At 50.9% G+C, this 15,794-nt stretch overlaps 1 protein-coding gene across 6 annotated transcripts in view; it reads left to right on the top strand.

The window, feature by feature from the left end:
• Positions 1-1,629: 1,629 nt before the first annotated feature.
• Positions 1,630-15,794, top strand: part of NLRP3 (NLR family pyrin domain containing 3) — a 29,958-nt gene continuing 15,793 nt past the window's right edge. The window contains exons 1-7 of one of the 6 annotated variants that reach the window (XM_037744565.1): positions 1,637-1,933; positions 3,258-3,319; positions 3,698-4,103; positions 5,957-6,070; positions 6,499-8,251; positions 11,884-12,054; positions 15,034-15,204. In XM_037744565.1, the coding sequence (XP_037600493.1) occupies positions 3,821-4,103; positions 5,957-6,070; positions 6,499-8,251; positions 11,884-12,054; positions 15,034-15,204 (2,492 nt within the window). In that variant the 5' untranslated portion in view covers positions 1,637-1,933; positions 3,258-3,319; positions 3,698-3,820. Of the gene's footprint in view, positions 3,320-3,697; positions 4,104-5,956; positions 6,071-6,498; positions 8,252-11,883; positions 12,055-15,033; positions 15,205-15,794 lie in introns of all 6 variants that reach the window. The other 5 variants (XM_017545348.2, XM_017545345.2, XM_017545346.2 and 2 more) reach the window with 5 other exon arrangements.

Here is a 15,794-nt window from a genome sequence, read left to right as displayed (position 1 = left end):
CCAGTTCATTCAATGAACATGTTCTTCACATGCACCTATTTTTTGGAGCATGTTTGGTCTGCTGTCTCTCTAGCTTCAGCATCTGAAGTTTTTGCTGCTCCTGCCCCAGCCCCGAATGACACCTTTCACCTGGTTTCTGGAGACTCAGGTCTGCTGTCATGCCCCTAAGCAGGAGTATAGACGCCTCTCTCATCTTGCAGAGCGTTCTCTATGAGGTTCTGTGGAAGCTTGGTGGTACCAGGAACCAATGCTTATTCTAGCTTCTCTGTGCCAGGCTCTGTTTTAAAGTCCTACATTTAGCCACTTACTCAGTGTTTTCTGACAGTCTTCTATGATAGGTACCATTACTTGGGTTGATGTAGTGCTTTGTCAAGTGCAGTATAAGGAAGGGCTCAAGGAGGAGCAATTCCAAACCAAGCCAGTTGTGCCTCCATCCTGAGTCTAGGAGGTATGGGAGATCTAAAGAAGCAGCAGGCGATGATTGCCACCATTTTACAGATATGAGGCACAGAGAGACCCGGTCAGTTGCTGACACCCCTCCACTGAACTGGGCGCTCTTTCTCATCACTCACCCAGAGGCTAGCAAGTGCCTCTCCCCGACCAAGCTCTGTTGAACATGTGCCTTTGCCAGGCTGGGATCCTGCGGCCATCTCCTGGAGCTGCAGGCTAGGTCTGTGTGTGTCTCTCTTCAAGTCACTCAAGGTGAGGCTTCGTGTGTGTGCCTGGCATGTACCAGCCTCTCCATAAATGTCAGTGGAACAGGTGAGTGAATGAGTCAGGAGTCAAATGTGTGCTTTAAAAATAGAACGTAACAGAGGGAACCTGTACTGCCTTCCAGCCACCTTGCTGTGACAGGAAAGGGCATGGGCTCTGGGAACTGAAGGCTGGTCACACTCAGGATTCTTTTTTTTTTTTTTTTTTTGAGATAGAGTCTCGCTCTGCCACCCAGGCTGGAGTGCAATGGTGCAACCTCGGCTCACTGCAACCTCCCCCCCGCCCCGATTGAAGCGATTCTCCTGCTTCAGCCTCCCGAGTAGCTGGGATTACAGGCGCATGCCACCATGCCTGGCTAATTTTTGTATTTTTAGTAGAGACGGGGTTTCACTATGTTGGCCAGGTTGGTCTTGAACTTCTGACCTCGTGATCTGCCCACCTTGGCCTCCCAAAGTGCTGGGATTACAGGCGTGGCCCCTGTGCCCGGCATACCCTGGATTCTTCCTTCACTAGCACGGCATGTCCTTAGTTTCTTTCACTTCCCTCCCTGTCTGTGGGGCAGTTGTGGTGGATGTCTGAGGCAATATCCAGTTAGCACTGCCAGTTTTACCCCCAACCCCATCTGATACTGGCCTCCCGCTTTGCTCCTATGGGGCGCCTCAGAAGAGAGCAAGGTGAACCCAACTATGGAACTCAGACACGGTTTTGACAATGCTGCTGATTCCACTTGGAAAATCCAGCTACGTGAGTAACCATTAGTCTCTGTGCCTCTGCAATGATGCAAGTGGAGACCACATCCTTCCTGCCCTTTCCGGGGCTGTGACTGCTATAAATTCATTGCATTTCCTCTCTGCTGTTCCTGAGGCTGGCGTTTGGGTAAGTGCAGCTCTGTGGGGCAGGGTGGGCAGTGGGGAGCAGTGGGGAGGTTGTGTTGAAAGGGCAGGGCTTGTCTTGGTTAGTGGGCTAGTAATTTCTTCTGCTAGCCTCCAAGTTTGTGCTTCAACAACATTTCTGGAATGTTCTTTAAGTTTATCATTACTTGGGCTCTATGGGTGCAAGTGCATGTGTGTGTATGTGGCGTGGGAAGGGGGAGGACAGAGGCAGCAACCGCAGGTTACACCATGACTTCAGCACATTTGCCCAGACCCCTCCCAGGGGAGGAGATGGATGGGGTACACGGGAGGAAATGAACCTCCTTAAAACCTGAAGGGCAGCAGAGGTAAAGCTCAGAGCAGATGATTGTGCTGGTGTTAGTGTTGAAAGAGCACAGAAGAAAGGCCGAATCCTGATGTGGATGGAAGGACTGATGGGGCTGTCACTGGGAGGGTATGCAGAGCCAGTCGGGCTGTCTGGAGAGCAGTCGCCTCAGGATGCACAGGGCTGGGCCTGCAGGGCTCAGGAGGCGAGGAGCAGACGGGTGAGAATGGAGATGGACGGGAGAGATGAGTGCTTGTGAGGTGTCTTGACATTGAGCTGCAGTCACATCTATTCCAATTCAGAGAGCTACCCCATTTTCTAGGTTCTCTCCCTCCCTTGAGTGTTATTTATGGCTTTGGGTTGATGTGCTTTGCCAAATACAGCCTAATCAAGGGATCAAGGAGGGAACGATTCCAAACAAAGACACCTTGTTTGTCATCCAGAGTCTAGGAGATATGGGCAATCTAAAGATACGGCAGGGGACTGCTAGTCTTTTGTGGAACTCTAAGTCTAGTTAAGAAAACTATGTTGGTGAACACTGAGAGAAATACTTGTGATAAACGCTGGGGAAGTATGTCTTTTAGTCATCCGTTTTGTTGTCTTTGTTTTTGTTTGACTGAAACAACTAGTTAAGTGACGGAGTGAGTGGAAGACATGGTCTCATACATCTGGTCAAAATCCTGGCTCCAAAGCCCTGGGCAGGTTTCTTAGTCTCGCTAAGACTCAGTGTATGTGTCTATAAAATGGGGCTAGGAATATATGTGCACCTCATAGAGCTTTGTGCAGGTTAGATGGGAAAAGCCATCCGTCAGCGCCTAGCCTGTGGAAAGCTCTAAATTAATGTGAATTATAATGATTACAATTCTTAATTTTGCAAGGAGACATTAAAGGGACGTGCATTTTAATTTTGCTCCATCACACACTCCCAGTTTCATCTCACTTCAATCCATTGATTGATAGAGGCGTGGTCAAAGCCTGTCCCATCCTCTGCGGGTTTTGACGTCCTCTCCTCCTCCCAAGCCGTGTCCTGCTCTGCTATCAACACGTTTCCTGCTCTCCTGGCCTCCTTCTCTTCTCTCTCATCCATCTTCCCTCAATCGAAACAGAAGCAAAGAGCCAGAGCCTTCCATGTGGAGGAACTGAAAACATTCTCTTCTGCTTTCTCATTTGATAGATGAGGAAACTGAAGCTGAGGAATAGTGAAGTTTGTCCAGTGTCAGAGCCCCGAAATCAATGGGACCAAAGTTTTCTTGGCGATGTGTCAAGGTGGCGTCATGCAGTGGTTTCACTCTAAACTGTAATACCGCCCTGTTTATGGATTTGTTTACACGTCTTTCCCTCCTTAGGGATACCCTTCTTCCATGGCTCAGGACAGACTCCTGGATCGAGCCAACAGAAGAACTTTCTGGTAAGCATCTGGCTAACTTTTCTTTTCTTTTTTTTTGATGGAGTCTTGCTCTGTCACCCAGGCTGGAGTGCAGTGGCACAATCTTGGCTCACTGCAACCTTCACCTCCCAGGTTCAAGCAATTCTCCTGCCTCAGCCTCCCGAGTAGCTGGCAAGACGCCCACCACCACACCCAGCTAAGTTTTGTATTTTTAGTAGAGATGGGGCTTTGCCATGTTGGCCAGGCTGGTCTTGAACTCCTGACCTCTGGTGATCTGCCTGCCTTGACCTCCCAAAATGCTGGGATTTCAGGCATAAGCCACCACTCCTGGCCTTGGCTAACTTTTCAAAATTAAAGATGATGACTTGTTACAGTCCTGTGACATTTTTTTCTTTTCAGTTTTGCTAAGTTTTGGATAATTTAGTTCTCTCAAAGTGGAGACTTTAAAAGAGACTCATCCGTATGCTGTGTTCACTGCCTGGTGTCTTAGTGTGGACGTACGGACCCTGAAAACGGCTGCAGATGAAGATGGCAAGCACTCGCTGCAAGCTGGCCAGGTACCTGGAGGACCTAGAGGATGTCGACTTCAAGAAATTTAAGATGCATCTAGAAGACTATCCTCCTCAAAAGGGCTGCATCCCACTCCCGAGGGGTCAGACGGAGAAGGCGGACCATGTGGATCTAGCCACGCTGATGATTGACTTCAATGGGGAGGAGAAGGCGTGGGCCATGGCCGTGTGGATCTTCGCTGCGATCAACAGGAGAGACCTTTATGAGAAGGCAAAAAGAGATGAGCCCAAATGGGGTGAGTCGAAGGAAGACTTTAAAAAAAATTGTGGCAAAGTGCATATAACGTAAAATTTTCCATCTTAATAATTTTCAAACAGTTCAGTAGCGTCAGGCACACTCACATCCTGCAGCCAGTCTCCAGAACTTTCTCCACCTTGCAGAACTGAAACTCCTCACCCATTAGCTCTCCAGCACCTCCTCCTCCCAGCCCTGTAACACCTTTTTATTTTCTATCTCTGAGTCTTATTACTCTGGGTACCTCCTATAAGTGGAATCATGCAGTATTTTTCCTTTATGGCTAATCTATTTCACTCAATATAACGTCCTCAGGGTTCATCTATGTTGTAGCATGTGTCAAATTCCCTTCCTTTAAAAAAGACTGAATAGCCGGGCATGGTGGCTCATGACTGCAATCCTAGCACTTTGGGAGGCTGAGACAGTGGATCACGAGGTCAGGAGTTCAAGACCAGCCTGGCCAAGATGGCGAAACCCCACCTCTACTAAGGCTACAAAAAATTAGCTGAGCATGGTGGCACACACCTGTAATCCCAGCTACTTGGGAGGCTGAGGCAGGAGAATTGCTTGATGGCAGAGGTTGTGGGGAGCCAAGATTGTGCCACTGCACTCCAGCCTGGGCAGCAGAGTGAGACTCCAACTCAAAAAAAAAAAAAAAAAAGAATAAGTTTTTGGTTTTGGCTTAGATTGTTTGGATTTTGCTTTGTGATATGGTTACCAACACCTTTCTTTACTTTCAGAATCAGTAGACAGCTGTCAGGGGTCTTTTATGGCCTGGGTGTGGGTGGCTTATGCCTATAATCCCAGCACTTTGGGAGGCCAAGGTGGGAGGATTGCTTAAGCCCATAGAGAGAACCTATCTTTACAAAAAATGCAAAAATTAGTTGCATGTGGTGGCATGTGTCAGCAGTCCCAGCTATTCTGGAGGCTGAGGTGAGAAGATCACTTGAGCCCAGGAGGCCGAGGCTGCAGTGAATCGTGATTGTGTCACTGCACTCCAGCCTGGGCAGTAGAGTGAGACCCTGTCTCAAAAAAAAACATTTATGTTGCTCATAGTTTGCTGCCCACTTAAAGTTTTCTGTCTCATATATTTCCCCTAATGACTAACTCTTGTTTTACCAAACCTGAATTTCTCCTATAGAACGTCTTTTTAGGATGTGTTTTCTAGTGACTGTTTGGATTTGTGATTCTCAATATGGATGCACGCTGGAACCTCCTGGGAGGTTTTAGTATGTAATGGTTGCTGGGCCTCACCTCAGAGGGAATGAAAGAGAACATCTGGGCGCAGAGTCCTGGAGTCTGTGTTTTTAAAGCTTCCCAGGTGATTTGAAAGTCAGCTAGGGTTCCCAACCACCAAATCAGGCATCAAACAGACTGGTCATTCTCAGTCTTGAAGACCTATACATCTGGTCTTGAAAACAGAAGACGTGGGTGACGTGGACTGCAGGCAACTGGGATCAGGGAAGGGTGACCCTTTTTAGCCCATGGCCGCCTTGGGGATATTGGAGAGCTTGGAGACGCCCCCACAGCCAGGCTGCCAGGGACAGCCAGAAGCACATAGGGGTAAGAGAACGTTAACCTGCTTCACACGTTTGCTGATGAATTTCCGGGCCTGAGGAAGAGATTCCGAGACAGGGGACACTGGGGACACAGGCTTGGCAGGTGGACAACAGAAATGAGGAGTGTGGAAATGCTCCCAACTAGACTTTTGACTGCACACCCGTCCTCTGCAACTCAGAGCCATGTTTGGGTTTGGGGTCTCTTCTCCCACGCCAAGTATTAGGCCAGGTTTCTATTGCATCCTCTGTGATAACAGTCCTGGGCTTTGACACTTTTTTTTCCTTTTATGTTCAGATAACGCATGTGTTTCTAATCACACTGTGATATGCCAGGAAGACAGCATTGAAGAGGAGTGGATGGGTTTGCTGGGGTACCTTTCCAGAATCTCTGTTTGTAAAAAGAAGAAAGGTAAGCAATTGAGCTGGTGCTGCGAATTGAGTTTTCAGACCTGGCTCAGGAGGCTCTGCGGAGCTGAGTAGTTGGGTAACTTGGCCATACTATAGGTTCCTCCATTGAAGAGACAGATTCATGTCATCCCAGAGCCAGCGGGTGATGAGGTGTTCCAAGTTTGAAAAGGCGTGGGGTGCAGATGACTTAAAGGAGTAAGATTGGTAAAAAGGCTCTTCGGGCAGCGCTGGCCTTCTGCCCGGCTGTGTGTATGAAAAGCTTGGCAGCAGAGATTCTCGACAATTTTCCTGCTCAAGCAGTGGGAGAAGCTGCAGCTGCCATTTCTCCGTTCCAGTTACCACTCATTTGAGATTACCAGCCCCTGTTTAGGGCGCATCTCTGGTGGACGCGGGTGGGCTTTTCCCCCTAACTTCCTGTCTTTGCCGTAGATTATGGTAAGAAGTACAGAAGACACATGAGAAGCAGATTCCAGTGCATTGAAGACAGGAACGCCCGTCTGGGTGAGAGTGTGAGCCTCAACAAACGCTACACACCACTGCGCCTCATCAAGGAGCACCGGAGCCAGCAGGAGAGGGAGCAGGAGCTTCTGACCATCGGCAGGACCAAGACGGGGGACAGCCCCGTGAGTCCCATTAAGATGGAGTTGCTCTTTGAGCCCGATGCAGAGCACTCGGAGCCTGTGCACACGGTGGTATTCCAGGGAGCTGCGGGGATTGGGAAAACCATACTGGCCAGGAAGATTATGCTGGACTGGGCGTCGGGGACGCTCTACCAGGACAGGTTTGACTATTTGTTCTATATCCACTGTCGGGAGTTGAGCCTCGTGACGCAGAGGAGCCTGGGGGACCTGATCATGAGCTGCTGCCCCGACCCCAACCCCCCCATCCACAAGATTGTGAGGAAGCCCTCCAGAATCCTCTTCCTCATGGACGGCTTTGACGAGCTTCAGGGTGCCTTTGACGAGCACATCGGGCCACTCTGCACCGACTGGCAGAAGGCCGAGCGGGGAGACATTCTCCTGAGCAGCCTCATCAGAAAGAAGCTGCTCCCCGAGGCCTCTCTGCTCATCACCACGAGGCCGGTGGCCCTGGAGAAGCTGCAGCACTTGCTGGACCATCCTCGGCATGTGGAGATCCTGGGCTTCTCGGAGGCCAAAAGGAAGGAGTATTTCTTCAAGTACTTCTCAGACGAGGCCCAGGCAAGGGCAGCCTTCAGTCTGATTCAGGAGAATGAGGTCCTCTTCACCATGTGCTTCATTCCCCTGGTCTGCTGGATCGTGTGCACCGGCCTGAAGCAGCAGATGGAGAGTGGCAAGAGCCTGGCCCAGACATCCAAGACCACCACTGCGGTGTACATCTTCTTCCTCTCCAGCCTGCTGCAGCCCCGAGGAGGGAGCCAGGAGCATCCCCTCTCTGCCCACCTCTGGGGGCTCTGCTCTTTGGCTGCAGACGGGATCTGGAACCAGAAAATCCTATTTGAGGAGTCCGACCTCAGGAATCACGGCCTGCAGAAGGCGGACGTGTCTGCTTTCCTGAGGATGAACCTGTTCCAAAAGGAAGTGGACTGCGAGAAGTTCTACAGCTTCATCCACATGACCTTCCAGGAGTTCTTTGCTGCCATGTACTACCTGCTGGAAGAGGAAAATGGAGGAAGGACGAAGAATGTTCTAGGGAGCTGCTTGACGCTTCCCAGTCGGGACGTGACAGTCCTTCTGGAAAACTATGGCAAATTCGAAAAGGGGTATTTGATTTTCGTTGTGCGTTTCCTCTTTGGCCTGGTAAACCAGGAGAGGACATCCTACTTGGAGAAGAAATTAAGTTGCAAGGTCTCTCAGCAAATCAGGCTGGAGCTGCTGAAATGGATCGAGGTGAAAGCCAAGGCAAAGAAGCTGCAGATCCAGCCCAGCCAGCTGGAATTGTTCTACTGTCTGTACGAGATGCAGGAGGAGGCCTTCGTGCAGAGGGCCATGGACTACTTCCCCAGGATTGAGATCAATCTCTCCACCAGAATGGACCACGTGGTTTCCTCCTTTTGCATTGAGAACTGTCATCGGGTGGAGTCACTTTCCCTGGGGTTTCTCCACAACATGCCCAAGGAGGAGGAGGAAGAGGAGAAGGAAGGCCGACACCTCGATATGGCCCAGAGTGTGCCCGCAGGCTCTCTCACTGCCTGTTCCCTCGGGTAAGGAAACTCGGCTCCAGCAGGTGGCAGAACCTGCCCTCTGCCTCCTCGCCAGCTTTCTCTTGGCACTTGCCTTCTGTCTTTTCAACTATCTTCCAAATACAGTTGCCACAGCTGCGTCATGATGCCGCCACTACCTATTTCAGACCCTTCAAGGGCAAAGATTGACTTGTGGTAGGTGGATAAATGGGGTGAGGAAAGAAACAATAAAATAAGGAACAAATGTTTGGGGAATGCTGGTTTAGCACAAGGTATTAGGGAGGGTGGAGGATTGCCTACAAATGCTTGCCAAAAGAAATTGCTTGTAACCTATTTGGAGTGCTAGCGCCTCATAGTCAGTCAGTGTCTCTGGGGCAGGGCAATGCCAGAGACTCCGTCCCAGGAGCACAGGGGACAGACGGCCCTTAGAACTGGAGGCTAGGGGAGATTTCTTAGAAAAGCGCAATTTTAACCCACCTTTAAGGGATGGTGGAACATGGGTGCGTGGAGAAGGAAGTCAAGGAATTCAGGCATTGAAGACCGACACGAGCAACGTCGTGAATGCAGTCTGAGAAAACGCACGTGCAGGTGGCAGTGGAGAGAGACTGTTTCCTTGGAAAAAACACAACGGAGATAAATCAAGGGAAATAGAGCAGAAAAGCTGAGACGCCCTGGGCTGTCGCCAGAAGCGCCTGCTCTAGGGTGTGCTCATGACTTGCTGGGCGGTTGGAAGCCAGTTGCCGAGTCTGTGCAGTGAAGTAGCTGGGTCACCTGACTTCTGAGTCCCTTCTGGGTTTCTCTTTCAGTGGCTCCTAAGAAGGACCACCACAGTGGCTGTAGGAAGGTGGGCACCCTGTGATGTGTGTTTAACCCGTAGAGAAGACACTTTACATGGGGCAAAATGAAGACAAGCAGGAGGCTAGGCCCTTCCACTGGCAGCGGCGAGCTTCAGCTTTCCCTGTCCCTGACTGTGCCTGGCCAGGACACCTTCCTGGTCCTCATTTGGCCCAGAAGGACCAAGTGCCCATGGGGCTGCAGCGGAGGCTCAGACCCAGGTCCCGCTCACAGGGCTTGAGGTCCATTGTGGGACAGTCAGGAAACAGGTGCGGATGTGTGTGTGTGCGTGCGCGTGTGCATGCGTGTGTACTTGTGTGCATGTGCGCACGTGTGTGTGCATGTGCGTGTGCATGCACGTGTGTGTGTGTGCATGCACACGTGTGCGTATATGCGTGTGCGTGTGTGCGTGTATGTCATGGGCTTTGACAAGGAACTTGCAGAGTTCCCAAAGCACAAGGGGATGAACCTGTTGAGCTGTGGGTGCGGGTGTCCCCCTCTGCCAGCTTCTGGAGGATGGGCAGTGACAGAGTGAGAAGGCCGGAGCAGCCCAGCTGGGGGTACAGAGTATTCAGAGAGGGCAGGCGCGGGAAAGCAGGGTTTAGTTTCAACAACAGCCAACAGTTCCGAGTGACTGGAAGAAGACAGGTGTCCCCATCTGTCAGGCTGCCATAGCCAAACGCTGTAGACTGCTTGGCTCACGGGCAAAAGCAATGTTCGCCGTACAGTTCCGGAGAGGAGGCCCGTGGTCGAGCACTGGCAGATGTGATGTTTGGTGAGACCTCATCAACATCACACACCTGTGAAGAAGCAGGATAGGAGGCTCAGCACCCGTCCCTCTAGAAGGCAGACCCACAGGGGAGAGGGGAGGGGCACTGAGGGGCGGGCTGCAGACCGCACCTTCTCACGCGTCCTCACAGGTGGAGGGCGAGGCAGCTCTCTGGGGTCCCTTTTGTCAGGACCGTGATCCCACCGCAAGGGCTCCACCCTCATAACTTCATCACATCTCAAAGGCCCCAGCTCCTAATACACCACGTTGAGGGTTGGGATTTCAGCATATGGATTTGGGGCACACAAACATTCAGACCATAGAAGAGGCGTAAGAGAGAGAAAAGTAGACAGACCTACTCATTAAAAGTGAGGTGGAGGGGCAGGGAGGCCATGTCCGGTCACACACCTGTGAAGGCTTGAAGACTTGCACTGCTGCCCTGATAGGGGGCTTAGCACCCGTCCCTCTAGATGGCAGCTGCTGGAGGGAGGCCGAGGGGGCTGGATCATAAGGTCGAGAGATGGAGACCAGCCAGGCCAACATGGTGAAACCGCGACTCTACTAAAAATACAAAAATTAGCTGGCCGTGATGGTGGGCACCTGTAGTCCCAGCTACTTGGGAGGCTGAGGCAGGAGAATTGTTGAACCCGGGAGGCAGAGGTTTCAGTGAGCTGAGATCACACCACTGTGCTCCAGGCTGATGACAGAGTGAGACTTGTCTCAAAAAAAAAAAAAAAAAAAAATGTAGATGGCAGCTGCCTACCTCTGAGGACAGATTCTGACTGGAGCCCTGGTAGGGGGCTCAGCACCCGTCCATCTAGATGGCAGCTGCCTTCTCCCTCTGACGGCAGGAGCTTGCTTTGTATGTCTCAGTACTTTCTGAGAACCAGAAGCCTGGGCATCTGTTAGAAATGCAAAACTGTAGACCCAGTTGTATACTGAGGGAGAGAGACTTTGCATCTGGATGAGAGCTACAGGTGACTCAAAGGTGACTGCATATGTGGTGCAGTGGCTCATGCCTGTAATCCTAAGTTTTTGGGAGGCCAAGACAGGGGGATTGCTTGAAGCCAGGAATTCAAGTCCTGCCTGAGCAGCAAAGTGAGAGCACTTCTCTACAGTAAAACAAAAGCAAAATGTGACTGCATGTTGGAGTCACCTGGACATTTTAAAAGATCCACGTAGCTGGACACAGTGACTCATGCCTATAACCTCAGCTACTCGGGAGGCCGAGGCAGAGGGGCTGCTTGAGTCCAGGAGTTTGAGTCTGCAGTGAGCTATGATTGTGCCGCTGTTTTCCAACTTGGGTTATACCTAAAAAAAAAGTTAAAAAAATTGATCTGGTTCCACCTCAGAGATTCTAACTTTATTTCCATGGATGTGGCCTGGCCTTGGGGTTTTTTTTTTTTTTTTTTAGCTGGAGTCTCACTCTGCCACTCAGGCTGGAAAGCAGTGGCATGATCTCAGCTCACTGCAAACTCCACCTCCCAGGTTCAAGTGATTCTCCTGTCTCAGCCTCCAGAGTAGCTGGGTAACAGGCGCCCAAGCCGGCTAATTTTTGCATTTTTAGTAGAGAGAGTGTTTCGCCATGTTGGCCAGGCTGGTCTCAAACTCCTGACCTCAGGTGATCTGCCTGCCTTGGCCTCCTGAAGTGCTGGGATTATAAGTGTGAGCCACTGCGCCCCGCCTGGCCTGAGGATTTTGCGAGCACTCCTGATAATATTGTGCAGCCGGGAGTGAGGACTGCCCTCTGAACACCCAGCAGGGAACGTTCAGGGCCATGTTGGGACAGCAGACCAATAAGGGAGGGAGGACACTGAGGAGAGGGCTGCAGGTGCCAGTCAGCCAAAGTCCACCCCAAAGCAGGCAGAACTGGCTTTCCCAAGGCTCACCCAGCCCTCTTCATTTGGGAATAATTTTTGGTTTTGTGACCCATTTCTTAATTCCCGGAAGCCACTTCTCTGAACAGGTGCCAGGCACCCTGGTCTCTAGCGCCAGTTACTTATTGTTCAAGGCTGATTTCTTTTCTCTCCATCTTCCTTCTAATTCCTAGGCTGGTGAACAGCCATCTCACTTCCAGCTTCTGCCGGGGCCTCTTCTCAGTTCTAAGTACCAACCAGAGTCTGACTGAATTGGACCTCAGTGACAATTCTCTGGGGGACCCAGGGATGAGAGTGTTGTGTGAAACGCTCCAGCATCCTGGCTGTAACATTCGGAGATTGTGGTAAGTGCCCGTGCGTGCGTGTGCATCTGTGTGTGTGTGTTGTGTGTGCAAGTTGTGTGTGTGTGTGAGAGAGAGAGAGAGAGAGAGAAACAGACTGGAGAAAGAGCTTCAGGACTAGATTGGTGGTGTGCTTTCTTAGGACTGCTGTAACAAAGTACCACCGACTGCATGGCTTCAGCAACAGAAATGTATTTTCTTGTGGCTGTGAGGCTGAAAGTCTAAGGCTGAGGTGTCAGCAGGGTTGGTGTCTTCAGAGGCTGCCCTCCTGGGCTTGCAGACGCCACCTGCTCCCTGTGTGCTGACATTGTCTTCCCTCTGGGGAAAGTGTCCTGGCCTCCTCTTCTTAGAGGGACACCAGGCACAAATGAGCGAATGTTGACCTCATCACCCTTTAAACACCCCATTTCCAAGAACAGTCACATGATGAGGTTTTGAGGATTAGGGCTTCAACATATAAATCCTCTTGCAGGGGTACAGTTCAGCCCAGAACAAGTGAGAAGGTAGAACGGATGGGAAGCCAGTCCGGGCGATTTTGTGTGGGGAAGAACGAAGGAGGAGCTGAAAAAGACATTTCTCGGTGGCGCCACACAGAGCCCATGGCGTTCAGTGTCTTCTGCTTCCTCATGGGCGATGCTCGTAAATGAGAATTGGAGAATTTCCCACATACAACAGTGGCAACCTCAGCTAAAAACTATGACAATTCTTTGTCTTTTTCTTTTTTTGAGACAGGATCTCCCTCTGTCACCCAGGCTGGAGTGTGGTGCTGTGATCCCAGCTCACTGCAGCCTCGATCTGCCAGGTTCAAGCAAGCCTCCCACCTCAGCTTCCGCGAGTAGCTGGGACTACAGGCATGTGGCACCATGCTGGCTAATTTTTGTATTTTTTTGTAGAGATGGGGTCTTACCACGTTGCCCAGCCTGCTCAGAATGCTTCGCAGGGGTTGAAACGTCGCAGGGAATCTCTGGTGACATCAATCATGTGTTTGCTTTCTCCCACACCACGAATCAGATTCACATGCCCCCCCATGCAGGTGCCTTCGCCATCTCAGCAGCTCTGTTCCATTTTCTGCTCTGCAGATGCATGCAGGCATCTGCACTTCTGAGCAGCTGCACAGCCAGTGTGAAAGCCTGCACTCTAGGACATTTTCATACCTCCCTCTCCGCCTCAACACACTCACCTCATCACCCGTCTTATGAGTTTTCCCTTCAGTGCAAGCCATTTTCCATTTATCCTTGTCCTCACCCCACCAGCCCATGTCCAGCAACCGCCATCACGTGCCTGGACATGCCGTGACCTCCTAGGCCATCAGCTCCCTGAGGTTAGGGTTTGCGTTTCTTTGTCTTGCCATCATCTTTACAGCGCCTGGACGGGCATCTTAGTACATGACGGTGGTGAAAAGCACGCACCGAGGGCGTCTTAGTATGTGACGGTGGTGAAAAGCACGCACCGAATGAGACGCCTGGACGGGCGTCTTAGTACGCGACGGTGGTGAAAAGCATGAACTGAATGAGTGTTGGCTCTTTGGCCTCCCTGTGTCTGCCTTTGCCCCTCACCAGACCATTCTCCACACAAAAGTAAGATGGTCATTTAGAACATTCTAATTTGATTGTGTTGTTCTGTGGCTGAAACACTTTCTCTCTGTGGATGTGCACGCTTTGTTTAGTTCCCGCTTGTGAGAACGTGGTGTTTATCTGTTTCTGAGTTGTTTCACTTAAGATAATGGCCTCCAGTTCCATCCATGTAGCTTCAAAGATGTGACTTCATTCTTTTCTATGGCTGAGCAGTATTCCTTCATGTAGACAGATTACACTGTCTTTATCTTTGCTCTTTTGATAAATTTCACATCGTCTTGCCTGGAAGACTCTTTGGGGCACTTAACCTTACTTCTCCAGCTTCACCCAAAAATTCTCTCCCCGTTGCCCCTGTATGTGTCTGGAGAGTGAGACACCAAGAGGGAAGGGTGGGTAATAAGATGTTTTGCAGATAAAGAGAGATCCATTTGTCCATTTGCTTGAAGTTGGTATAAAGATAGGGACAGAAAGGAAGGTGGTCTAACGGGCTCTGGGACCTGTGAACTATTGCCCTGGAAAGAAGCTGGAGTGTTGTTCTTGCCCCCGACAGTGATAAATCATAGTTTTTGTTGTTGGTGGTGGTGGTGATGGTGATGGTGGTAGTGGTGTGTGTGTGTGTGTGTGTGTGTGTGTGTGTGTGCATGTGTGTGACTGTGAAACAAATCAAGTATCAGCTGCAGCAGAGTGCGTGGCTCAAGCTTGGAATCCCAGCACTTTGAGAGGCTGGGGCGGGCAGATCATTTGAGCCCAGGACCTCAAAGCCAGCCTCAGCAAGCTGGTGAGACCTTGTTTTTANAAAAAAAAAAAAAAGAAAGAAAGAAAGAAAGAAAAAGAAAGAAAGAAAAAAGAAAAAGAAAGAAAGAAAGAAAAATTAGCTAAGCATGGTAGTATATGCCTGTATATGGATCTACTTGGGAGGCAGAGGCAGGTGGATTCCTTGAGCCCAGGAGTTTGAGGTGGCCGTGAGCTATGATCTCACCACTACACTCCAGCCTGTGCAACAAAGTGAGACCCTGTCCCCCCCACCAAAAAAAGGAAAAAAAGAATCAGAGCTGCTTATCCTTTCACTATAGACAGAGGGTTGGGATTAACTCATCAGACACAACGGGTGACAATGTTGGTCAAGACGAGAGAGCTGAGAACAGCCCTGGCGTGAGGAACGGGAGGTAAGGAGGTGGAATGCGCAGGTGTGCCACCCGTTTCTCTCACAAACCAGTAGCGCCGTTCACCTGTCTAAGGGTTGATCGCAGTGCCCCGGGCACTGCTTACGGCCGGGAGCTCACGGCTGGGTGCTCCCTCTGCAGCGGGCTGGGGAGCCTGGGAGCGACCTCCAGTGCGCCTTGTGCTGTGCTCCAGAGCTCTCTGATGACCTGTGTTCTGATGCTTCCCTTCTGTTCTCCGCCCGAAGGTTGGGGCGATGTGGCCTCTCCCATGAGTGCTGCTTCGACATCTCCTTGGTCCTCAGCAGCAGCCAGAAGCTGGTGGAGTTGGACCTGAGCGACAATGCCCTGGGGGACTTTGGGATCAGACTCTTGTGCGTGGGACTGAAGCATCTACTGTGCAACCTGAAGAAGCTCTGGTGAGTCTGCTAACGAGGCGTGTGTTGGACCCTGGCTTCCACGGGCACGGCGGGCTGGAGTCTGGGTGTGTGAATGGACTCGGCTGCTCAGGTGACTGCCGGCGCTGATCTCTGGGGGTCTGTTGGCATTTCAGTCGGTTCGTGTTTGTTGTGGGGAAAGCCACACACTGAACCCTGATGAGGAACATAAATAGTAATTTTAAAAAACGATGTCTGCCTTTAGGGTGCCTGCCGCCTAGCTGAGAAAAAAGTAAAACCAGTGTAATGCATTGTGTTAGCGGAGTTTCAGAACTTCATGATGAGCCCTTGGTCCCCACACTGGATAAGAAAAACGGTTGGAAGCAATGCAGACGCTTGCTCGCCGTTGCATGCAGCCCTTCCCTGAATGCTTCCGGGAGACTTGCATTTTGAAGGAGAGAAGAAAGCACTTAAAAATGGAAGGGGCAGTTCACACCTGTGAGGATGGCTGTTAGAAAACAAAAACTGAGGCCGGGCGCGGTGGCTCAAGCCTGTAATCCCAGCACTTTGGGAGGCCGAGGCGGGTGGATCATGAGGTCAAGAGATCGAGACCATCCTGGTCAACACGGTGA

This window comes from Cebus imitator, unplaced genomic scaffold (genome assembly GCF_001604975.1).
Source record: "Cebus imitator isolate Cc_AM_T3 unplaced genomic scaffold, Cebus_imitator-1.0 Scaffold179, whole genome shotgun sequence".
Taxonomy (NCBI): Eukaryota; Metazoa; Chordata; class Mammalia; order Primates; family Cebidae; genus Cebus; species Cebus imitator.
Note: the sequence above shows the minus strand (reverse complement) of the source record. Positions and strands in the feature narration are given on the sequence as shown.